This window comes from Panulirus ornatus, chromosome 55, assembly GCF_036320965.1.
Source record: "Panulirus ornatus isolate Po-2019 chromosome 55, ASM3632096v1, whole genome shotgun sequence".
In the NCBI taxonomy this organism is placed as follows: Eukaryota; Metazoa; Arthropoda; class Malacostraca; order Decapoda; family Palinuridae; genus Panulirus; species Panulirus ornatus.
In genome coordinates, this window is record NC_092278.1 from 29021745 (window position 1) to 29048520 (window position 26776).

General features: G+C 42.3%; 1 protein-coding gene across 1 annotated transcript in view; it reads right to left on the reverse strand.

Annotated features, from left to right (window-relative positions):
- Positions 1 to 26776, reverse strand: part of LOC139765410 (uncharacterized) — a 183459-nt gene that overhangs the window by 113429 nt on the left and 43254 nt on the right. The window contains exon 3 of the mRNA XM_071692769.1: positions 25943 to 26108. Coding sequence (XP_071548870.1) covers positions 25943 to 26108 — 166 coding nt within the window. The remainder of the gene's footprint in view (positions 1 to 25942; positions 26109 to 26776) is intronic.

Genomic DNA, 26776 nt, shown 5'->3' on the forward strand with positions numbered 1-26776 from the left:
ATGGAATAACAGCCCCCTCCCCCCTCATGTGTGCGAGGTAGCGCTAGGAAAAGACACCAAAGGCCCCATTCGTTCACACTCAGTCTCTAGCTGTCATGTAATAATGCACCGAAACCACAGCTCCCTTTCCACATCCAGGCCCCACACAACTTTCCATGGTTTACCCCAGACGCTTCACATGCCCTGGTTCAATCCAGTGACAGCACGTCGACCCCGGTATAAAACATCGTTCCAATTCATTCTAGTCCTTGCACGCCTTTCACCCTCCTGCATGTTCAGGCCCCCATCAATGAAAATCTTTTTCACTCCATCTTTCCACCTAAAATTTGGTCTCCCACTTCTCCTTGTTCCCTCCACCTCCGACATATATATCCTCTTGGTCAATCTTTCCCCACTCATTCTCTCCATGTGCCCAAACCATTTCAAAACACCCTCTTCTGCTCTCTCAACCACGCTCTTTTTATTTCCACACATCTCTCTTACCCTTACATTACTTACTCGATCAAACCACCTCACACCACATATTGTCCTCAAACATCTCATTTTCATCACATCCACCCTCCTCCTCACAACTCTATCCATAGCCCACGTCTCGGAACTATAAAACATTCTTGGAACCACTATTCCTTCAAACATACCCATTTTTGCTTTCCGAGATAATATTCTCGACTTCCAAACATTCTTCAAGGCTCCCAGAATTTTCGCCCCCTCCCCCACCCTATGATTCACTTCCGCTTCCATGGTTCTTTCTGCTGCCAAATCCACTCCCAGATATCTAAACCACTTTACTTCCTCCAGCGTTTCTCCATTCAAACTTACCTCCCAATTGACTTGACCCTCAACCCTACTGTACCTAATAACCTTGCTCTTATTCACATTTACTCTTAACTTTCTTCTTTCACACAATTTACCAAACTCAGTCACCAGCTTCTGCAGTTTCTCACATGAATCAGCCACCAGCGCTGTATCATCAGCGAACAACAACTGACTCACTTCCCAAGCTCTCTCATCCACAACAGACTGCATACTTGCCCCTCTTTCCAAAACTCTTGCATTCGCCTCCCTAACAACCCCATACATAAACAAATTAAACAACCATGCAGACTTCACACACCCCTGCCGCAAACCTACATTTACTGAGAACCAATCACTTTCCTCTCTTCCTACACGTACACATGCCTTACATCCTCGATAAAAACTTTTCACTGCTTCTAACAACTTGCCTCCCACACCATATATTCTTAATACCTTCCACAGAGCATCTCTATCAACTCTATCATATGCCTTCTCCAGATCCATAAATCCTACATACAAATCCATTTGCTTTTCTAAGTATTTCTCACATACATTCTTCAAAGCAAACACCTGATCAACACATCCTCTACCACTTCTGGAACCACACTGCTCTTCCCCAATCTGATGCTCTGTACATGCCTTAACCCTCTCAATCAATACCCTCTCATATAATTTCCCAGGAATACTCAACAAACTTATACCTCTATAATTTGAGCACTCACTCTTATCCCCTTTGCCTTTGTACAATGGCACTATGCAAGCATTCCGCCAATCCTCAGGCAACTCACCATGAATCATATTTATTTATTCATTTATATTTATTTTGCTTTGTCGCTGTCTCCCGCGTTTGCGAGGTAGCGCATGGAAACAGACGAAAGAAATGGTCCAACCCACCCCAATACACATGTATATACATACAAGTCCACACACGCAAAAATACATACCTATACATCTCAATGTACACATATATATACACACACAGACACATACATATATAACCATGCACACAATTCTAACTGTCTGCCTTTATTCATTTCCATCGCCACCTCGCCACACATGGAATACCATCCCCCTCACCCCTCATGTGTGCGAGGTAGCGCTAGGAAAAGACAACAAAGGCCCCATTCGTTCACACTCAGTCTCCAGCTGTCATGCAATAACGCAAGAAACCACAGCTCCCTTTCCACATCCAGGCCCCACACTACTTTCCATGGTTTACCCCAGACGCTTCACATGCCGTGATTCAATCCATTGACAGCACGTCAACCCCGGTATACCACATCGAATCCAATTCACTCTATTCCTTGCCAGCCTTTCACCTTTCTGCATGTTCAGGCCCCGATCACTCAAAATCTTTTTCATTCCATCTTTCCACCTCCAATTTGGTCTCCTACTTCTCCTCGTTCCCTCCACCTCTGACACATATATCCTTTTGGTCAATCTTTCCTCACTCATTCTCTCCAAGTGAGCAAACCATTTCAAAACACCCTCTTCTGCTCTCTCAACCACGCTCTTTTTATTTCCACACATCTCTCTTACAATTACTTTACTTACTCGATCAAACCACCTCACACCACACATTGTCCTCAAACATCTCATTTCCAGCACATCCACCCTCCTGCGCACAACTCTATCTATAGCCCATGCCTCGCAACCATACAACATTGTCGGAACCACTATTCCTTCAAACATACCCATTTGTGCTTTCCGAGATAATGTTCTCAACTTCCACACATTCTTCAAGGCTCCCAGGATTTTCGCCCCCTCCCCCACCGTATGATTCACTTCCGCTTCCATGGTACAATCCGCTGCCAGATCCACTCCCAGATATCTAAAATATGAATCATACATACATTAAATAACCTTACCAACCAGTTAACAATACAGTCACTCCCCTTTTTAACAAATTCCACTGCAATACCATCCAAACCTGCTGACTTGCTGGCTATCATCATCCGTAAAGCTTTTACTACCTCTTCTCTATTTACCAAATCATTTTCCCTAACCCTCTCACTTTGCACACCACCTCGACCATATATATATATATATATATATATATATATATATATATATATATATATATATATATATATATATATATATATATATATATATATGTATATTTTTTTTTTTTTTTTTTTTTTTTTTTGCTTTGTCGCTGTCTCCCGCGTTTGCGAGGTAGCGAAAGGAAACAGACGAAAGAAATCGCCCAACCCACCCCCATACACATGTATATACATACGTCCACACACGCAAATATACATACCTACACAGCTTTCCATGGTTTACCCCAGACGCTTCACATGCCTTGATTCAATCCACTGACAGCACGTCAACCCCGGTATACCACATCGCTCCAATTCACTCTATTCCTTGCCCTCCTTTCACCCTCCTGCATGTTCAGGCCCCGATCACACAAAATCTTTTTCACTCCATCTTTCCACCTCCAATTTGGTCTCCCTCTTCTCCTCGTTCCCTCCACCTCCGACACATATATTCTCTTGGTCAATCTTTCCTCACTCATTCTCTCCATGTGCCCGAACCATTTCAAAACACCCTCTTCTGCTCTCTCAACCACGCGCTTTTTATTTCCACACATCTCTCTTACCCTTACGTTACTTACTCGATCAAACCACCTCACACCACACATTGTCCTCAAACATCTCATTTCCAGCACATCCATCCACCTGCGCACAACTCCATCCATAGCCCACGCCTCGCAACCATACAACATTGTTGGAACCACTATTCCTTCAAACATACCCATTTTTGCTTTCCGAGATAATGTTCTCGACTTCCACACATTCTTCAAGGCTCCCAGAATTTTCGCCCCCTCCCCCACCCTATGATCCACTTCCGCTTCCATGGTTCCATCCGCTGCCAGATCCACTCCCAGATATCTAAAACACTTTACTTCCTCCAGTTTTTCTCCATTCAAACTCACCTCCCAATTGACTTGACCCTCAACCCTACTGTACCTAATTACCTTGCTCTTATTCACATTTACTCTTAACTTTCTTCTTTCACACACTTTACCAAACTCAGTCACCAGCTTCTGCAGTTTCTCACATGAATCAGCCACCAGCGCTGTATCATCAGCGAACAACAACTGACTCACTTCCTAAGCTCTCTCATCCCCAACAGACTTCATACTTGCCCCTCTTTCCAAAACTCTTGCATTCACCTCCCTAACAACCCTATCCATAAACAAATTAAACAACCATGGAGACATCACACACCCCTGCCGCAAACCTATATTCACTGAGAACCAATCACTTTCCTCTCTTCCTACACGTACACATGCCTTACATCCTCGATAAAAACTTTTCACTGCTTCTAACAACTTGCCTCCCACACCATATATTCTTAATACCTTCCACAGAGCATCTCTATCAACTCTATCATATGCCTTCTCCAGATCCATAAATCCTACATACAAATCCATTTGCTTTTCTAAGTATTTCTCACATACATTCTTCAAAGCAAACACCTGATCCACACATCCTCTACCACTTCTGAAACCACACTGCTCTTCCCCAATCTGATGCTCTGTACATGCCTTCACCCTCTCAATCAATATCCTCCCATATAATTTACCAGGAATACTCAACAAACTTATACGTCTGTAATTTGAGCACTCACTCTCATCCCCTTTGCCTTTGTACAATGGCACTATGCACGCATTCCGCCAATCCTCAGGCACCTCACCATGAGTCATACATACATTAAATAACCTTACCAACCAGTCAACAATACACTCACCCCCTTTTTTAATAAATTCCACTGCAATACCATCCAAACCTGCTGCCTTGCCGGCTTTCATCTTCCGCAAAGCTTTTACTACCTCTTCTCTGTTTACCAAATCATTTTCCCTAACCCTCTCACTTTGCACACCACCTCGACCAAAACACCCTATATCTGCCACTCTATCATCAAACACATTCAACAAACCTTCAAAATACTCACTCCATCTCCTTCTCACATCACCACTACTTGTTATCACCTCCCCATTTGCGCCCTTCACTGAAGTTCCCATTTGCTCCCTTGTCTTACGCACTTTATTTACCTCCTTCCAGAACATCTTTTTATTCTCCCTAAAATTTAATGATGCTCTCTCACCCCAACTCTCATTTGCCCTTTTTTTCACCTCTTGCACCTTTCTCTTGACCTCCTGTCTCTTTCTTTTATACATCTCCCACTCAATTCCATTTTTTCCCTGCAAAAATCGTCCAAATGCCTCTCTCTTCTCTTTCACTAATACTCTTACTTCTTCATCCCACCACTCACTACCCTTTCTAATCAACCCACCTCCCACTCTTCTCATGCCACAAGCATCTTTTGCGCAATCCATCACTGATTCCCTAAATACATCCCATTCCTCCCCCACTCCCCTTACTTCCATTGTTCTCACCTTTTTCCATTCTGTACTCAGTCTCTCCTGGTACTTCCTCACACAAGTCTCCTTCCCAAGCTCACTTACTCTCACCACCCTCTTCACCCCAACATTCACTCTTCTTTTCTGAAAACCCATACAAATCTTCACCTTAGCCTCCACAAGATAATGATCAGACATCCCTCCAGTTGCACCTCTCAGCACATTAACATCCAAAAGTCTCTCTTTCGCACGCCTGTCAATTAAAACGTAATCCAATAACGCTCTCTGGCCATCTCTCCTACTTACATAAGTATACTTATGTATATCTCGCTTTTTAAACCAGGTATTCCCAATCATCAGTCATTTTTCAGCACATAAATCTACAAGCTCTTCACCATTTCCATTTACAAAACTGAACACCCCATGTATACCAATTATACCAAATATATACCAATATATATTTTGCTTTGTCGCTGTCTCCCGCGTTTGCGAGGTAGCGCAAGGAAACAGACGAAAGAAATTGCCCAACACACCCCCATACACATGTATATACATACGTCCACACACGCAAATATACATACCTACACATACATACCATATTTTACCCCAGACGCTTCACATTCCCTGATTGAATCCACTGACAGCACGTCAACCCCGGTATACCACATCGATCCAATCCACTCTATTCCTTGCCTTCCTTTCACCCTCCTGCATGTTCAGGCCCCGATCACACAAAATCTTTTTCACTCCATCTTTCCACCTCCAATTTGGTATCCCACTTCTCCTCGTTCCCTCCACCTCCAACACATATATCCTCTTGGTCAATCTTTCCTCACTCATTCTCTCGATGTGCCAAAACCATTTCAAAACACCCTCTTCTGCTCTCTCAACCACGCTCTTTTTATTTCCACACATCTCTCTTACCCTTACGTTACTTACTCGATCAAACCACCTCACACCACACATTGTCCTCAAACATCTCATATTTAGCACATCCATCCTCCTGCGCACAACTCTATCCATAGCCCACGCCTCGCAACCATACAACATTGTTGGAACCACTATTCCTTCAAACATACCCATTTTTGTTTTCCGAGATAATGTTCTCGACTTCCACACATTCTTCAGGCTCCCAGGATTTTCGCCCCCTCCCCCACCCTATCATCCACTTCCGCTTCCATGGTTCCATCCGCTGCCAGATCCAATCCCAGATATCTAAAACACTTTACTTCCTCCAGTTTTTCTCCATTCAAACTTACCTCCCAATTGACTTGACCCTCAACCCTACTGTACCTATTTACCTTGCTCCTATTCACATTTACTCTTAACTTTCTTCTTTCACACACTTTACCAAACTCAGTCACCAGCTTCTGCAGTTTCTCACATGAATCTGCCATCAGCGCTGTATCATCAGCGAACAACAACTGACTCACTTCCCAAGCTCTCTCATCCCCAACAGACTTCATACTTGCCCCTCTTTCCAAGTATTCACCTCCCTAACAACCCCATCCATAAACAAATTAAACAACCATGGAGACATCACACACCCCTGCCACAAACCTAAATTCACTGAGAACCAATCACTTTCCTCTCCTCCTACACGTACACATGCCTTACATAATCGATAAAAACTTTTCACTGCTTCTAACAACTTGCCTCCCACACCATATATTCTTAATACCTTCCACAGAGCATCTCTATCAACTCTATCATATGCCTTCTCCAGATCCATAAATCCTACATACAAATCCATTTGCTTTTCTAAGTATTTCTCACATACATTCTTCAAAGCAAACACCTGATCCACACATCCTCTACCACTTCTGAAACCACACTGCTCTTCCCCAATCTGATGCTCTGTACATGCCTTCACCCTCTCAATCAATACCCTCCCATATAATTTACCAGGAATACTCAACAAACTCATACCTCTGTAATTTGAGCACTCACTCTTATCCCCTTTGCCTTTGTACAATGGCACTATGCACGCATTCCGCCAATCCTCAGGCACCTAACCATGAGTCATACATACATTAAATAACCTTACCAACCAGTTGATAATACACTCACCCCCTTTTTTAATAAATTCCCTGCAATACCATCCAAACCTGCTGCCTTGCCGGCTTTCATCGTCCGCAAAGCTTTTACTACCTCTTCTCTGTTTACCAAATCATTTTCCCTAACCCTCTCACTTTGCACACCACCTCGACCAAAACACACTATATCTGCCACTCTATCATCAAACACATTCAAAAAACCTTCAGAATACTCACTCCATCTCCTTCTCACATCACCACTACTTCTTATCACCTCCCATTTGCGCCCTTCACTGAAGTTCCCATTTGCTCTCTTGTCTTACGCACTTTATTTACCTCCTTCCAGAACATCTTTTTATTCTCCCTAAAATTTAATGATACTCTTTCACCCCAACTCTCATTTGCCCTCTTTTTCACCTCTTTCACCTTTTTCTTGACCTCCTGTCTCTTTCTTTTACACATCTCCCACTCAACTGCATTTTTTCCCTGCAAAAATCGTCCAAATGCCTCTCTCTTCTCTTTCACTAATGATCTTACTTCTTCATCCCACCAGTCACTAACCTTTCTAATCAACCCACCTCCCACTCTTCTCATGCCTACCACCATCTTTTGCGCAATCCATCACTGATTCCCTTAATACATCCCATTCCTCCCCCACTCCCCTTAATTCCATTGTTCTCACCTTTTTCCATTCTGTACTCAGTCTCTCCTGGTACTTCCTCACACAAGTCTCCTTCCCAAGCTCACTTACTCTCACCACCCTCTTCACCCCAACATTCACTCTTCTTTTCTGAAAACCCATACAAATCTTCACCTTAGCCTCCACAAGACAATGATCAGACATCCCTCCAGTTGCACCTCTCAGCACATTAACATCCAAAAGTCTCTCTTTCGCGCGCTTGTCAATTAACACGTAATCCAATAACGCTCTCTGGCCATCTCTCCTACTTACATATGTATACTTATGTATATCTCGCTTTTTAAACCAGGTATTCCCAATCACCAGTCCTTTTTCAGCATATAAATCTACAAGCTCTTCACCATTTTCATTTACAACACTGAACACCCCATGTATACCAATTATTCCCTCAACTGCCACATTACTCACCTTTGCATTCAAATCACCCATCACTATAACCCGGTCTCGTGCATTAAAACCACTAACACACTCATTCATCTGCTCCCAAAACACTTGCCTCTCACGATCTTTCTTCTCATGCCCAGGTGCATATGCACCAATAATCACCCATCTCTCTCCATCAGCTTTCAGTTTTACCCATATTAATCGAGAATTTACTTTCTTACATTATATCATATATATATATATATATATATATATATATATATATATATATATATATATATATATATATATATATATATATATATATATATATTTTTTTTTTTTTTTTTTTTTATACCTCGTCGCTGTCTCCCGGGTTTGCGAGGTAGCGCAAGGAAACAGACGAAAGAAATGCCCCCCCCCCCCCATACACATGTACATACACACGTCCACACACGCAAATATACATACCTACACAGCTTTCCATGGTTTACCCCGGACGCTTCACATGCCTTGATTCAATCCACTGACAGCACGTCAACCCCTGTATACCACATCGCTCCAATTCACTCTATTCCTTGCCCTCCTTTCACCCTCCTGCATGTTCAGGCCCCGATCACACAAAATCCTTTTCACTCCATCTTTCCACCTCCAATTTGGTCTCCCTCTTCTCCTCGTTCCCTCCACCTCCGACACATATATCCTCTTGGTCAATCTTTCCTCACTCATTCTCTCCATGTGCCCAAACCATTTCAAAACACCCTCTTCTGCTCTCTCAACCACGCTCTTTTTATTTCCACACATCTCTCTTACCCTTACGTTACTTACTCGATCAAACCACCTCACACCACACATTGTCCTCAAACATCTCATTTCCAGCACATCCATCCTCCTGCGCACAACTCTATCCATAGCCCACGCCTCGCAACCATACAACATTGTTGGAACCACTATTCCTTCAAACATACCCATTTTTGCTTTCCGGGATAATGTTCTCGACTTCCACACATTTTTCAAGGCTCCCAAAATTTTCGCCCCCTCCCCCACCCTATAATCCACTTCCGCTTCCATGGTTCCATCCGCTGACAGATCCACTCCCAGATATCTAAAACACTTCACTTCCTCCAGTTTTTCTCCATTCAAACTCACCTCCCAATTGACTTGACCCTCAACCCTACTGTACCTAATAACCTTGCTCTTATTCACATTTACTCTTAACTTTCTTCTTCCACACACTTTACCAAACTCCGTCACCAGCTTCTGCAGTTTCTCACATGAATCCGCCACCAGCGCTGTATCATCAGCGAACAACAACTGACTCACTTCCCAAGCTCTCTCATCCCCAACAGACTTCATACTTGCCCCTCTTTCCAAGACTCTTGCATTTACCTCCCTAACAAACCCATCCATAAACAAATTAAACAACCATGGAGACATCACACACCCCTGCCGCAAACCTACATTCTCTGAGAACCAATCACTTTCCTCTCTTCCTACACGTACACATGCCTTATATCCTCGATAAAAACTTTTCACTGCTTCTAACAACTTGCCTCCCACACCATATATTCTTAATACCTTCCAAAGAGCATCTCTATCAACTCTATCATATGCCTTCTCAAGATCCATAAATGCTACATACAAATCCATTTGCTTTTCTAAGTATTTCTCACATACATTCTTCAAAGCAAACACCTGATCCACACATCCTCTACCACTTCTGAAACCACACTGCTCTTCCCCAATCTGATGCTCTGTACATGCCTTCACCCTCTCAATCAATACCCTCCCATATAATTTACCAGGAATACTCAACAAACTTATACCTCTGTAATTTGAGCACTCACTCTTATCACCTTTGCCTTTGTACAATGGCACTATGCACGCATTCCGCCAATCCTCAGGCACCTCACCATGAGTCATACATACATTAAATAACCTTACCAACCAGTCAACAATACAGTCACCCCCTTTTTTAATAAATTCCACTGCAATACCATCCAAACCTGCTGCCTTGCCGGCTTTCATCTTCCGCAAAGCTTTTACTACCTCTTCTCTGTTTACCAAATCATTTTCCCTAACCCTCTCACTTTGCACACCACCTCGACCCAAACACCCTATATCTGCCACTCTGTCATCAGACACATTCAACAAACCTTCAAAATACTCATTCCATCTCCTTCTCACATCACCACTACTTGTTATCACCTCCCCATTTACGCCCTTCACTGAAGTTCCCATTTGCTCCCTTGTCTTACGCACCCTATTTACCTCCTTCCAGAACATCTTTTTATTCTCCCTAAAATTTAATGATACTCTCTCACCCCAACTCTCATTTGCCCTTTTTTTCACCTCTTGCACCTTTCTCTTGACCTCCTGTCTCTTTCTTTTATACTTCTCCCACTCAATTGCATTTTTTCCCTGCAAAAATCGTCCAAATCGTCCAAATATATATATATATATATATATATATATATATATATATATATATATATATATATATATATATATTGCAACACAAACTTCGCCAGGTGGTAGAGTGACCCGCAGTGTATCGAGACAGACTTCCCCAGAACTTTTTTAAAGGGGAAGTAAATGTTTATTAGTTGTGTTACTGGAGTGATAGTTTTTATACCTGGTGCTCTGACAAGAAAATAGTGAAATTGGAAAAGAATGTAGCTTAGACATTGAAGCTTATTCTTTCATTGAAATGTGAACAAAGGGAGCATTTTTTTTCAAATTGATAAAGATGGAAAGCAAAAAGGTGTTTTTCATGAATGTACTGCAAAAGTTCAGGTCCAGATAAACTTTTGGTCTGTCAAGGCTTTATTATGGCGGATGACGAACTACCTACCCTCATGAATCCAAGATATGGTTGTACTTTGTGTAACGAAGACAATTCAGAAACATCATATGCCAATATTCCAGTTTCATGATAAGAGAAGAGGACCAGGCAGTATGATACAGTGGTTAAATTGATGAACACTACTATTGATGTTGTGTAAATAAATTATGCATGTCCCTTTTCCATAGCCAGAGGTTGAACCATTATGTGACATTCATTTTTTCATTTCATTTCAAGCAAGAAGTTTCAGTTTTCTAAATTATTTCTAACATTTTTCATATATTTTTTTTTTTTTTTTATACTTTGTCGCTGTCTCCCGCGTTTGCGAGGTAGCGCAAGGAAACAGACGAAAGAAATGGCCCAACCCCCCCCCATACACATATACATACACACGTCCACACACGCAAATATACATACCTACACAGCTTTCCATGGTTTACCCCACACTCTCCACATGCCTTGATTCAATCCACTGACAGCACGTCAACCCCTGTATACCACATCGCTCCAATTCACTCTATTCCTTGCCCTCCTTTCACCCTCCTGCATGTTCAGGCCCCGATCACACAAAATCCTTTTCACTCCATCTTTCCACCTCCAATTTGGTCTCCCTCTTCTCCTCGTTCCCTCCACCTCCGACACATATATCCTCTTGGTCAATCTTTCCTCACTCATTCTCTCCATGTGCCCAAACCATTTCAAAACACCCTCTTCTGCTCTCTCAACCACGCTCTTTTTATTTCCACACATCTCTCTTACCCTTACGTTACTTACTCGATCAAACCACCTCACACCACACATTGTCCTCAAACATCTCATTTCCAGCACATCCATCCTCCTGCGCACAACTCTATCCATAGCCCACGCCTCGCAACCATACAACATTGTTGGAACTACTATTCCTTCAAACATACCCATTTTTGCTTTCCTGGATAATGTTCTCGACTTCCACACATTTTTCAAGGCTCCCAAAATTTTCGCCCCCTCCCCCACCCTATGATCCACTTCCGCTTCCATGGTTCCATCCGCTGACAGATCCCCTCCCAGATATCTAAAACACTTCACTTCCTCCAGTTTTTCACCATTCAAACTCACCTCCCAATTGACTTGACCCTCAACCCTACTGTACCTAATAACCTTGCTCTTATTCACATTTACTCTTAACTTTCTTCTTCCACACACTTTACCAAACTCCGTCACCAGCTTCTGCAGTTTCTCACATGAATCCGCCACCAGCGCTGTATCATCAGCGAACAACAACTGACTCACTTCCCAAGCTCTCTCATCCCCAACAGACTTCATACTTGCCCCTCTTTCCAAAACTCTTGCATTTACCTCCCTAACAACCCCATCCATAAACAAATTAAACAACCATGGAGACATCACACACCCCTGCCGCAAACCTACATTCACTGAGAACCAATCACTTTCCTCTCTTCCTACACGTACACATGCCTTACATCCTCGATAAAAACTTTTCACTGCTTCTAACAACTTGCCTCCCACACCATATATTCTTAATACCTTCCACAGAGCATCTCTATCAACTCCATCATATGCCTTCTCCAGATCCATAAATGCTACATACAAATCCATTTGCTTTTCTAAGTATTTCTCACATACATTCTTCAAAGCAAACACCTGATCCACACATCCTCTACCACTTCTGAAACCACACTGCTCTTCCCCAATCTGATGCTCTGTACATGCCTTCACCCTCTCAATCAATACCCTCCCATATAATTTACCAGGAATACTCAACAAACTTATACCTCTGTAATTTGAGCACTCACTCTTATCCCCTTTGCCTTTGTACAATGGCACTATGCACGCATTCCGCCAATCCTCAGGCACCTCACCATGAGTCATACATACATTAAATAACCTTACCAACCAGTCAACAATACAGTCACCCCCTTTTTTAATAAATTCCACTGCAATACCATCCAAACCTGCTGCCTTGCCGGCTTTCATCTTCCGCAAAGCTTTTACTACCTCTTCTCTGTTTACCAAATCATTTTCCCTAACCCTCTCACTTTGCACACCACCTCGACCCAAACACCCTATATCTGCCACTCTGTCATCAGACACATTTAACAAACCTTCAAAATACTCATTCCATCTCCTTCTCACATCACCACTACTTGTTATCACCTCCCCATTTACGCCCTTCACTGAAGTTCCCATTTGCTCCCTTGTCTTATATATATATATATATATATATATATATATATATATATATATATATATATATATATATATATATATATATATATATATATATATATATATATATATATACATGTGTGTGTGTGTGTGTGTATGTGTGTGTTTGTGTATATGTATGTATATGTGTGTGTGTGTGTGTATACATATATATATATATATATATATATATATATATATATATATATATATATATATATATATATATATATTTTGGCTTTCTCGCTGTCTCCCGCGTTTGCGAGGTAGCGCAAAGAAACAGACGAAAGAAATGGCCGAACCCACAACCATACACATGTATATACATACGTCCACACACGCAAATATACATACCTACTCAGCTTTCCATGGTTTACCCCAGACGCTTCACATGCCTTGATTCAATCCACTGACAGCACGTCAACCCCGGTATACCACATCGCTCCAATTCACTCTATTCCTTGTCTTCCTTTCACCCTCCTGCATGTTCAGGCCCCGATCACACAAAATCTATTTCACTCCATCTTTCCACCTCCAATTTGGTCTCCCTCTTCTCCTCGTTCCCTCCACCTCCGACACATATATCCTCTTGGTCAATCTTTCCTCACTCATTCTCTCCATGTGCCCAAACCATTTCAAAACACCCTCTTCTGCTCTCTCAACCACGCTCTTTTTATTTCCACACATCTCTCTTACCCTTACGTTACTTACTCGTTCAAACCACCTCACACCACACATTGTCCTCAAACATCTCATTTCCAGCACATCCATCCTCCTGCGCACAACTCTATCCATAGCCCACGCCTCGCAACCATACAACATTGTTGGAACCACTATTCCTTCAAACATACCCATTTTTGCTTTCCGAGATAATGTTCTCGACTTCCACACATTCTTCAAGGCTCCCAGAATTTTCGCCCCCTCCCCTACCCTATAATCCACTTCCGCTTCCATGGTTCCACCCGCTGCCAGATCCACTCCCAGATATCTAAAACACTTTACTTCCTCCAGTTTTTCTCCATTCAAACTCACCTCCCAATTGACTTGACCCTCAACCCTACTGTACCTAATAACCTTGCTCTTATTCACATTTACTCTTAACTTTCTTCTTTCACACACTTTACCAAACTCAGTCAACAGCTTCTGCAGTTTCTCACATGAATCAGCCACCAGCGCTGTATCATCAGCGAACAACAACTGACTCACTTCCCAAGCTCTCTCATCCCCAACAGACTTCATACTTTCCCCTCTTTCCAAAACTCTTGCATTCACCTCCCTAACAACCCCATCCATAAAAAAATTAAACAACCATGGAGACATCACACACCCCTGCCGCAAACCTACATTCACTGAGAACCAATCACTTTCCTCTCTTCCTACACGTACACATGCCTTACATCCTTGATAAAAACTTTTCACTGCTTCTAACAACTTGCCTCCCACACCATATATTCTTAATACCTTCTAGAGAGCATCTCTATCAACTCTATCATATGCCTTCTCCAGATCCATAAATGATACATACAAAACCATTTGCTTTTCTAAGTATTTCTCACATACATTCTTCAAAGCAAACACCTGATCCACACATCCTCTACTACTTCTGAAACCACACTGCTCTTCCCCAATATATATATATATATATATATATATATATATATATATATATATATATATATATATATATTTTTTTTTTTTTTTTTTTTTTTTTTTATACTTTGTCGCTGTCTCCCGCGTTTGCGAGGTAGCGCAAGGAAACAGACGAAAGAAATGGCCCAACCCCCCCCCATACACATGTACATACACACGTCCACACACGCAAATATACACACCTACACAGCTTTCCATGGTTTACCCCGGACGTTTCACATGCCTTGATTCAATCCACTGACAGCACGTCAACCCCTGTATACCACATCGCTCCACTTCACTCTATTCCTTGCCCTCCTTTCACCCTCCTGCATGTTCAGGCCCCGATCACACAAAATCCTTTTCACTCCATCTTTCCACCTCCAATTTGGTCTCCCTCTTCTCCTCGTTCCCTCCACCTCCGACACATATATCCTCTTGGTCAATCTTTCCTCACTCATTCTCTCCATGTGCCCAAACCATTTCAAAACACCCTCTTCTGCTCTCTCAACCACGCTCTTTTTATTTCCACACATCTCTCTTACCCTTACGTTACTTACTCGATCAAACCACCTCACACCACACATTGTCCTCAAACATCTCATTTCCAGCACATCCATCCTCCTGCGCACAACTCTATCCATAGCCCACGCCTCGCAACCATACAACATTGTTGGAACTACTATTCCTTCAAACATACCCATTTTTGCTTTCCGGGATAATGTTCTCGACTTCCACACATTTTTCAAGGCTCCCAAAATTTTCGCCCCCTCCCCCACCCTATGATCCACTTCCGCTTCCATGGTTCCATCCGCTGACAGATCCACTCCCAGATATCTAAAACACTTCACTTCCTCCAGTTTTTCACCATTCAAACTCACCTCCCAATTGACTTGACCCTCAACCCTACTGTACCTAATAACCTTGCTCTTATTCACATTTACTCTTAACTTTCTTCTTCCACACACTTTACCAAACTCCGTCACCAGCTTCTGCAGTTTCTCACATGAATCCGCCACCAGCGCTGTATCATCAGCGAACAACAACTGACTCACTTCCCAAGCTCTCTCATCCCCAACAGACTTCATACTTGCCCCTCTTTCCAAAACTCTTGCATTTACCTCCCTAACAACCCCATCCATAAACAAATTAAACAACCATGGAGACATCACACACCCCTGCCGCAAACCTACATTCACTGAGAACCAATCACTTTCCTCTCTTCCTACACGTACACATGCCTTACATCCTCGGTAAAAACTTTTCACTGCTTCTAACAACTTGCCTCCCACACCATATATTCTTAATACCTTCCACAGAGCATCTCTATCAACTCTATCATATGCCTTCTCCAGATCCATAAATGCTACATACAAATCCATTTGCTTTTCTAAGTATTTCTCACATACATTCTTCAAAGCAAACACCTGATCCACACATCCTCTACCACTTCTGAAACCACACTGCTCTTCCCCAATCTGATGCTCTGTACATGCCTTCACCCTCTCAATCAATACCCTCCCATATAATTTACCAGGAATACTCAACAAACTTATACCTCTGTAATTTGAGCACTCACTCTTATCCCCTTTGCCTTTGTACAATGGCACTATGCAAGCATTCCGCCAATCCTCAGGCACCTCACCATGAGTCATACATACATTAAATAACCTTACCAACCAGTCAACAATACAGTCACCCCCTTTTTTAATAAATTCCACTGCAATACCATCCAAACCTGCTGCCTTGCCGGCTTTCATCTTCCGCAAAGCTTTTACTACCTCTTCTCTGTTTACCAAATCATTTTCCCTAACCCTCTCACTTTGCACACCACCTCGACCCAAACACCCTATATCTGCCACTCTGTCATCAGACACATTCAACAAACCTTCAAAATACTCATTCCATCTCCTTCTCACATCACCACTACTTGTTATCACCTCACCATTTACGCCCTTTACTGAAGTTCCCATTTGCTCCCTTGTCTTACGCACCCTATTTACCTCCTTCCAGAACATCTTTTTATTCTCCCTAAAATTTACTGATAGTCTCTCACCCCAACTCTCATTTGCCCTTTTTTTTTCACCTCTTGCACCTTGCACCTTGAAGAATGTATGTGAGAAATACTTAGAAAAGCAAATGGATTTGTATGTAGCATTTATGGATCTGGAGAAGGCATATGATAGAGTTGATAGAGATGTTCTGTGGAAGGTATTAAGAATATATGGTGTGAGAGGCAAGTTGTTAGAAGCAGTGAAAAGTTTTTATCGAGGATGTAAGGCATGTGTACGTGTGGGAAGAGAGGAAAGTGATTGGTTCTCAGTGAATGTAGGTTTGCGGCAGGGATGTGTGATGTCTCCATGGTTGTTTAATTTGTTTTATGGACGGGGTTGTTAAGGAGGTGAATGCAAGAGTTTTGGAAAGAGGGGCAAGTATGAAGTCTGTTGGGGATGAGAGAGCTTGGGAAGTGAGTCAGTTGTTGTTCGCTGATGATACAGCGCTGGTGGCTGATTCATGTGAGAAACTGCAGAAGCTGGTGACTGAGTTTGGTAAAGTGTGTGAAAGAAGAAAGTTAGGAGTAAATGTGAATAAGAGCAAGGTAATTAGGTACAGTAGGGTTGAGGGTCAAGTCAATTGGGAGGTAAGTTTGAATGGAGAAAAACTGGAGGAAGTAAAGTGTTTTCGATATCTGGGAGTGGATCTGGCAGCGGATGGAACCATGGAAGCGGAAGTGGATGATAGGATGGGGGAGGGGGCGAAAATTCTGGGAGCCTTGAAGAATGTGTGGAAGTCGAGAACATTATCTCGGAAAGCAAAAATGGGTATGTTTGAAGGAATAGTGGTTACAACAATGTTGTATGGTTGCGAGGCGTGGGCTATGGATAGAGTTGTGCGCAGGAGGATGGATGTGCTGGAAATGAGATGTTTGAGGACAATATATGGTGTGAGGTGGTTTGATCGAGTAAGTAACGTAATGGTAAGAGAGATGTGTGGAAATAAAAAGAGCGTAGTTGAGAGAGCAGAAGAGGGTGTTTTGAAATGGTTTGGGCACATGGAGAGAATGAGTGAGGAAAGATTGACCAAGAGGATATATGTGTCGGAGGTGGAGGGAACGAGAAGTGGGAGACCAAATTGGAGGTGGAAAGATGGAGTGAAAAAGATTTTGTGTGATCGGGGCCTGAACATGCAGGAGGGTGAAAGGAGGGCAAGGATTAGAGTGAATTGGATCGATGTGGTATACCGGGGTTGACGTGCTGTCAGTGGATTGAATCAGGGCATGTGAAGTGTCTGGGGTAAACCATGGAAAGCTGTGTAGGTATGTATATTTGCGTGTGTGGACGTATGTATATGCATGTTGTATGGGGGTGGGTTGGGCCATTTCTTTCGTCTGTTTCCTTGCGCTACCTCGCAAACGCGGGAGACAGCGACAAAGCAAAAACAAGAAAAAAAAAAAGAAAAAAAAAAAAAAAATATATATATATATATATATATATATATATATATATATATATATATATATATATATATATATATATATATATATATATATTATAGCCTAGCGGTTAGCATGTCTGCCTCTTGCACAAGGGGTCCCAGGTTCGATCCTGGCTGATGGAGCTTAGTATGTTCTATGAAGGTGCGCGTTCATATACACTTTATTCGTATTCATATAACTCCGCGTTGTACAGTCAGGTTCGGTAAAACGCTCTCAGCTGGCTATGTGTTCTGTTCGGAAACAACCGATACACCCCGTTGCTCACCATAGTGAGACGAAGGGTATTCGAGTACTTAGTATTTCGAATAGTTCTTTCCTATTATACAGTCCGTTAGCCTAGCGGTTAGCATGCCTGCCTCGTGCACAAGGGGTCCCAGGTTCGATCCTGGCTGATGGAGCTTTGTATGTTCTATGAAGGTGCGCGTTCATATACACTTTATTCGTATATATATATATATATATATATATATATATATATATATATATTACCCCTGGGGATAGGGGTGAAAGAATACTTCCCACGCATTCCTCACGTGTCGTAGAAGGCGACTAGAGGGGACGGGAGCGGGGGGCCAAAAATCCTCCTCTCCTTGTATTTCAACTTTCTAAAAAATAGGAAACAGAAAGAGTCACGCGGGGAGTGCTCATCCTCCTCGTAGACTCAGATTAGGGTGTCTAAATGTGTAGGGATGTAACCAAGATGTGAAAAAAGGAGAGATAGGTAGTATGTTTGAGGAAAGGAACCTGGATGTTTTGGCCCTGAGTGAAACGAAGCTCAAGTGTAAAGGGGAAGAGTGGTTTGGGAATGTCTTCGGAATAAAGTCAGGGGTTAGTGAAAGGACAAGAGCAAGGGAAGGAGTAGCAGTACTCCTGAAACAGGAGTTGTGGGAGTATGTGATGGAATGTAAGAAAGTAAATTCTCGATTAATATGGGTAAAACTGAAAGTTGATGGAGAGAGATGGGTAATTATTGGAGCATATGCACCTGGGCATGAGAAAAAAGATCATGAGAGGCAAGTGTTTTGGGAGCAGCTGAATGAGGGTGTTAGTGGTTTTGATGCACAAGACCGGGTTATAGTGATGGGTGATTTGAATGCAAAGGTGAGTAATGTGGCAGTTGAGGGAATAACTGGTATACATGGGGTGTTCAGTGTTGTAAATGGAAATGGTGAAGAGCTTGTAGATTTATGCGCTGAAAAAGGACTGGTGATTGGGAATACCTGGTTTAAAAAGCGATATATACATAAGTATACGTATGTAAGTAGGAGAGATGGCCAAAGAGCGTTATTGGATTACGTGTTGACAGGCGCGCGAAAGAGAGACTTTTGGATGTTAATATGCTGAGAGGTGCAACTGGAGGGATGTCTGATCATTATCTTGTGGAGGCTAAGGTGAAGATTTGTATGGGTTTTCAGAAAAGAAGAGTGAATGTTGGGGTGAAGAGGGTGGTGAGAGTAAGTGAACTTGGGAAGGAGACTTGTGTGAGGAAGTACCAGGAGAGACTGAGTACAGAATGGAAAAAGGTGAGAACAATGGAAGTAAGGGGAGTGGGGGAGGAATGGGATGTATTTAGGGAATCAGTGATGGATTGCGCAAAAGATGTTTGTGTCATGAGAAGAGTGGGAGGTGGGTTGATTAGAAAGGGTAGTGAGTGGTGGGATGAAGAATTAAGATTATTAGTGAAAGAGAAGAGAGAGGCATTTGGATGATCTTTGCAGGGAAAAAATGCAATTGAGTGGGAGATGTATAAAAGAAAGAGACAGGAGGTCAAGAGAAAGGTGAAAGAGGTGAAAAAGAGGGTAAATGAGAGTTGGGGTGAAAGAGTATCACTAAATTTTAGGGAGAATAAAAAGATGTTCTGGAAGGAGGTAAATAAAGTGCGTAAGACAAGGGGGCAAATGGGAACTTCAGTGAAGGGCGCTAATGGGGAGGTGATAACAACTAGTGGTGATGTGAGGAGATGGAGTGAGTATTCTGAAGGTTTGTTGAATGTGTTTAATGATAGAGTGGCAGATATAGGGTGTTTTGGTCGAGGTGGGTGCAAAGTGAGAAGGTTAGGAAAAATGATTTGGTAAACAGAGAAGAGGTAGTAAAAGCTTTGCGGAAGATGAAAGCCGGCAAGGCAGCAGGTTTGGATGGTATTGCAGTGAAATCTGTTAAAAAAGGGGGTGACTGTATTGTTGACTGGTTGGTAAGGTTATCTAATGTATGTATGACTCATGGTGAGGTGCCTGAGGATTGGCGGAATGCGTGCATAGTGCCATTGTACAAAGGCAAAGGGGATAAGAGTGAGTGCTTAAATTACAGAGGTATAAGTTTGTTGAGTATTCCTGGTAAATTATAGGGGAGGGTATTGATTGAGAGGGTGAAGGCATGTACAGAGCATCAGATTGGGGAAGAGCAGTGTGGTTTCAGAAGTGGTAGAGGATGTGTGGATCAGGTGTTGCTTTGAAGAATGTATGTGAGAAATACTTAGAAAAGCAAATGGATTTGTATGTAGCATTTATGGATCTGGAGAAGGCATATGATAGAGTTGATAGAGATGCTCTGTGGAAGGTATTAAGAATATATGGTGTGGGAGGCAAGTTGTTAGAAGCAGTGAAAAGTTTTTATCGAGGATGTAAGGCATGTGTACGTGTAGGAGGAGAGGAAAGTGATTGGTTCTCAGTGAATGTAGGTTTGCGGCAGGGGTGTGTGATGTCTCCATGGTTGTTTAATTTGTTTATGGATGGGGTTGTCAGTGAGGTGAATGCAAGAGTTTTGGAAAGAGGGGAAAGTATGCAGTCTGTTGTGGATGAGAGAGCTTGAGAAGTGAGTCAGTTGTTGTTCGCTGATGATACAGCGCTGGTGGCTGAATCACGTGAGAAACTGCAGAAGCTGGTGACTGAGTTTGGTAAAGTGTGTGAAAGTAGAAAGTTAAGAGTAAATGTGAATAAGAGCAAGGTTATTAGGTACAGTAGGGTTGAGGGTCAAGTCAATTGGGAGGTAAGTTTGAATGGAGAAAAACTGGAGGAAGTAAAGTGTTTTAGATATCTGGAAGTGGATCTGGCAGCGGATTGAACCATGGAAGCGGAAGTGAATCATAGGGTGGGGGAGGGGGCGAAAATCCTGGGAGCCTTGAAGAATGTGTGGAAGTCGAGAACATTATCTCGAAAAGCAAAAATGGGTATGTTTGAAGGAATAGTGGTTCCAACAATGTTTTATGGTTGCGAGTCGTGGGCTATGGATAGAGTTGTGCGCAGGTGAGTGGATGTGCTGGAAATGAGATGTTTGAGGACAATGTGTGGTGTGAGGTGGTTTGATCGAGTAAGTAATGTAAGGGTAAGAGAGATGTGTGGAAATAAAAAGAGGGTGGTTGAGAGAGCAGAAGAGGGTGTTTTGAAATGGTTTGGGCACATGGAGAGAATGAGTGAGGAAAGAATGACCAAGAGGATATATGTGTCGGAGGTAGAGGGAACAAGGAGAAGTGGGAGACCAAATTGGAGGTGGAATGATGGAGTGAAAAAGATTTTGAGTGATCGGGGCATGAACATGCAGGAGGGTGAAAGGCAGGCAAGGAATAGAGTGAATTGGATCGATGTGTTATACCGGGATTGACGTGCTGTCAGTGGATTCAATCAGGGCATGTGAAGCGTCTGGGGTAAACCATGGAAAGTTGTGTGGGGCCTGGATGTGGAAAGGGAGCTGTGGTTTCGGGCATTATTGCATGACAGCTAGAGACTGAGTGTGAACGAATGGTGCCTTTGTTGTCTTTTCCTAGCGCAACCTCGCACATATGAGGGGGGAGGGGGATGGTATTCCATGTGTGGCGAGGTGGCGATGGAAATGAATAAAGGCAGACAGTGTGAATTGCGTCCATGGGTATATATGTGTGTGTCTGTGTGTGTATATATATGTGTACAATGAGATGTATAGGTATGTATATTTGCGTGTGTGGTCGTGTATGTATATACATTGTGTATGGGGGTGGGTTGGGCCATTTCTCCTCGTTCCCTCCACCTCTGTCACATATATCCTCTTGGTCAGTCTTTCCTCACTCATTCTCTCAATGTGACCAAACCATTTCAATACACCCTCTTCTGCTCCCCCAACCACACGCTTTTTATTACCACACATCTCTCTTACCCTATTATTACTCACTCGATGAAACCACCTCACACCACATATTGTCCTCAAACATCTCATTTCCAGCACATCCACCCTCCTCCGCTCAACTCTATCTATAGCCCACGCCTCAAAACCATATAACATTGTTGGAACCTCTATTCCTTCAAACACACCCATTTTTCCTTTCCGAGATAATGTTCTCGACTTCCACACATCCTTCAAGGCTCCCAGAACTTTCACCCCCTACCCCACCCTATGATTCACTTCCGCTTCCATGGTTCCATCCACTGCCAAATCCACTCCCAGATAACTAAAACACTTCACTTCCTCCAGTTTTTCTCCATTCAAACTTGCTTCCCAATTGACTTGTCCCTCAACCCTACTGTACCTAATAACCTTGCGCTTATTCACATTTACTCTCAGCTTTCATATTTCACACACTTTACCAAACTCAGTCACCAGCTTCTGCAGTTTCTCACCCGAATCAGCCACCAGCGCTGTATCATCAACGAATAAAAACTGACTCACTTCCCAAGCTCTCTCATCCACAACAGACTGCATACTTGCCCCTCTTTCCAAAACTCTTGCATTCACCTCCCTAACAACACCATCCATAAACAAATTAAAAAACTATGGAGACATCACACATCCCCGCTGCAAACCTATATTCACTGAGAACCAATCACTTTCCTCTATTCCTACACGCACACATGCCTTACATCCTCGATAAAAACTTTTCACTGCTTCTGACAACTTGCCTCCCACACCATATATTCTTAATACCTCCAAAGAGCATCTCTATCAACTCTATCATATGCCTTCTCCAGATCCATAAATGCTACATACAAATCCATTTGCTTTTCTAAGTATTTCTCACATACATTCTTCAAAGCAAACACCTGATCCACACATCCTCTACCACTTCTGAAACCACACTGCTCTTCCCCAATCTGACGCTCTGTACATGCCTTCACCCTCTCAATCAATACCCTCCCATATAATTTACCAGGAATACTCAACAAACTTATACCTCTGTAATTTGAGCACTCACTCTTATCCCCTTTGCCTTTGTACAATGGCACTATGAACGCATTCCGCCAATCCTCAGGCACCTCACCATGAGTCATACATACATTAAATAACCTTACCAACCAGTCAACAATACAGTCACCCCCTTTTTTAATAAATTCCACTGCAATACCATCCAAACCTGCTGCCTTGCCGGCTTTCATCTTCCGCAAAGCTTTTACTACCTCTTCTCTGTTTACCAAATCATTTTCCCTAACCCTCTCACTTTGCACACCACCTCGACCAAAACACCCTATATCTGCCACTCTATCATCAAACACATATATATATATATATATATATATATATATATATATATATATATATATATATATATATATATATATATATATATATATATATATATATTGAAATATATAGGTATGTATATGTGCGTGTGTGGACGTGTATGTATATATATGTGTATGTGGGTGGGTTGGGCCATTGTTTCGTCTGTTTCCTTGCTCTACCTCGCTAACGTGGGAGACAGCAACAAAGTATGATAGACAAATATAAATAAAAAACTTATGGAGAAAATGAGAGAGGGAAAGTTGACAAAGATGATCCCTGTGTAAGAAGTAGAAGGGACATGGAGAAGGGGGAGACTGAAATGGAGATGGAAGGATGGAGTAAATAAAATTTTGAGTGCTAAGGGCCTCAGTCTGCAGGAGGGTGAAAGGCATACATGGCACACAGGGAACTGGAGCAATGTGGTACACAAGGAGCAACTGGTTGTCAGTGGACTGAACCATGGTATATGAAGCAGCTAGTAGATACCACAGAAAGGTCTCTGGGGCCTGGTTTGTAGACTGGGGGCTGTGATTTAATTGCATTACACCTGACTGTTAAAGAATGGATATGAGCAAATGAATCTTTTCTTTCCTGGCACTACCTAACTAATGTGGGAAAGAGAAAACAAGCTTGAGAGAAAAATACAGTAAACCCTCAATTTAATGGACTAATGGGGGAGGGGGTGTCCATTAATGCCAAAAGTCCACTAAATTGAATGTCACCTTAGTTGAAGTGTAGATGAACAAGAAAAAATTTTAGTAAAAGAGAAAAGAGAGGCATTTGGGTGGTACTTACAAGGAAGGAGAGCAAATGATTAGGAGATGTATAAAAGAAAGTGGCCAGAGATCAAGAGAAAGGTGCAGGGGTTGAAAAAGATGGCAAATGAGAGCTGGGGTGAGAGAGTATCATTAAACTTTAGAGAGAATATAAAGATGTTTTAGAAGGAATTAATAATTTTCTTAAATTATCATTAATTAATGTACTGTATCATTATTTGTCTGGTCTGTTAAATCTGAAATCTGCTATATCAGAGTCTGTTAAATCAAGGGTTTACTGTATTACATATTAAGTGCAAATGACTGTTGGGCTTTAAATGTCCTGCCAGCACCCCTTGAACTGGCTACCCATATATTTCTACATTGATCTATGACCCTTGACTCACACACTATAAGCCTAGCTGCAGTAAAATAAGGTCACAGAACTATGCCATCCTATCACTCTCCTCCTGAAGTTGACAAGGCAGGGATATATGATACACAGATGTGGTACAGACCTTCAAATTAATGGATATACACCTTATAGTGTGTATATCTAGATTATAGGTATGTGGTACTGTGTGAACATCAAGAAGTTTTGTCTAAATGGTAATGTGAATTTCGTGCTTAATGTTTTCAAAATTTGCTCACCCATAACTTGTACCTACAGTCATGGAGGCCAGTGGACTTCATCTCCAGACATGGAGGCCAGTAGACTCCATCTCCAGACATGGAGGCCAGTGGACCCCATCTCCACATATGGAGGCCAGTAGACTCCATGTCCAGACATGTAGGCCAGTGGTCTCCGTCTCCAGATATGGAGGCAAGTGGACTTCGTCTCCAAAAATGGAGGCCAGTGGACTCCATCTCCCGACATGGAGGCCAGAGGACTCTGTGTCCAGTTGCCACTTTTTCACTTATCTGTTCCTTATCATCACCACTATTTTCAACATCATCAGATTCATTTAATACTGATAAGGACACCAACTGATTAATTAATTCTCTGTATATCACTTTTGACTTGTGTCCTCAGAGGAATTCCAGAATTGTAAAAAGAATGAATTGTGGAATATAGGTACTTTGATATGGTGATACAAGAGGTGCTTCCTAAGAGTATTTAAAACACGTATTATCAGGCATTCAGATATATTAGAGAAGACAGAGAAGACCTCCTTTCTCCCACACTCTGACCCACATATTCCACATCCACTATGATAGCCCTTCACTAAAGCTGACCCACTCTTGTAGCAACCCTCATCCTAGCTGATGCCACTTACCACAAGTAAGCCGTGTCTCCTCTAGGGCAAGGTGTTGTTGCTCGTGCCTGATAGCATCCCTCCTGGCTAGAATATCTGGGTTGTCTAGCCGCACCTGATTGTGAAACCTTTTCACCTCCACCAACAGTTTTTCCCTCACCTCCTCCCCTGTGTGTTCCATCAATTCCTGCAGGAAAATTCAATGAATAACCATAAAGTCTTAATATATATAGAGCAGCCAATTTCATCTACATATTTCCTCCATATACATACCTTTTTCCTACTTTGCTTGGACCCAGAATGTATCGTTTTACTCATATAAATTTAAGTTTTTAACAGCAATATGAAGAAATGCAGAGTGGGTTTCACTTACACCAATTACAACCAGCAAAGCTAAGTAGGGTGACTGAGATGACAGAAGGCTGGATCAGCATGCACCAAGAGAGGTAGTGTAATTTAATGCATCATGACCCAAGACAAGGGCCTAAGTGATACATCTTGTACCTGGGGTTCCCTCTGATTCTGGGCACCTCAGTCATTTCCTCCTTTTAGCCCTTCCTCCTCTGAAGGCCTAGTAATTTTTTCATCTCAAATTATCTAATTCAACTGTCCTTGTTTTTACGATATGATTACCTAGTGAAATTCGCTTAATTTTTGCTATACTGCCATGGTCTAAAACAATGGTCAACATTCCTATGCTTAAGATGTCTTTACCTAGAATTAATGAGGTCACAAGTGAAGCAAGTTACATGATGAAGGCATGGTCAAGCAAGAAAAAAATACTGTCAGCAAATGAAGTATATTCTTCGCCATATATGATGCTCTGGTGTATTAGACACCCCTGTACTGGTAAGA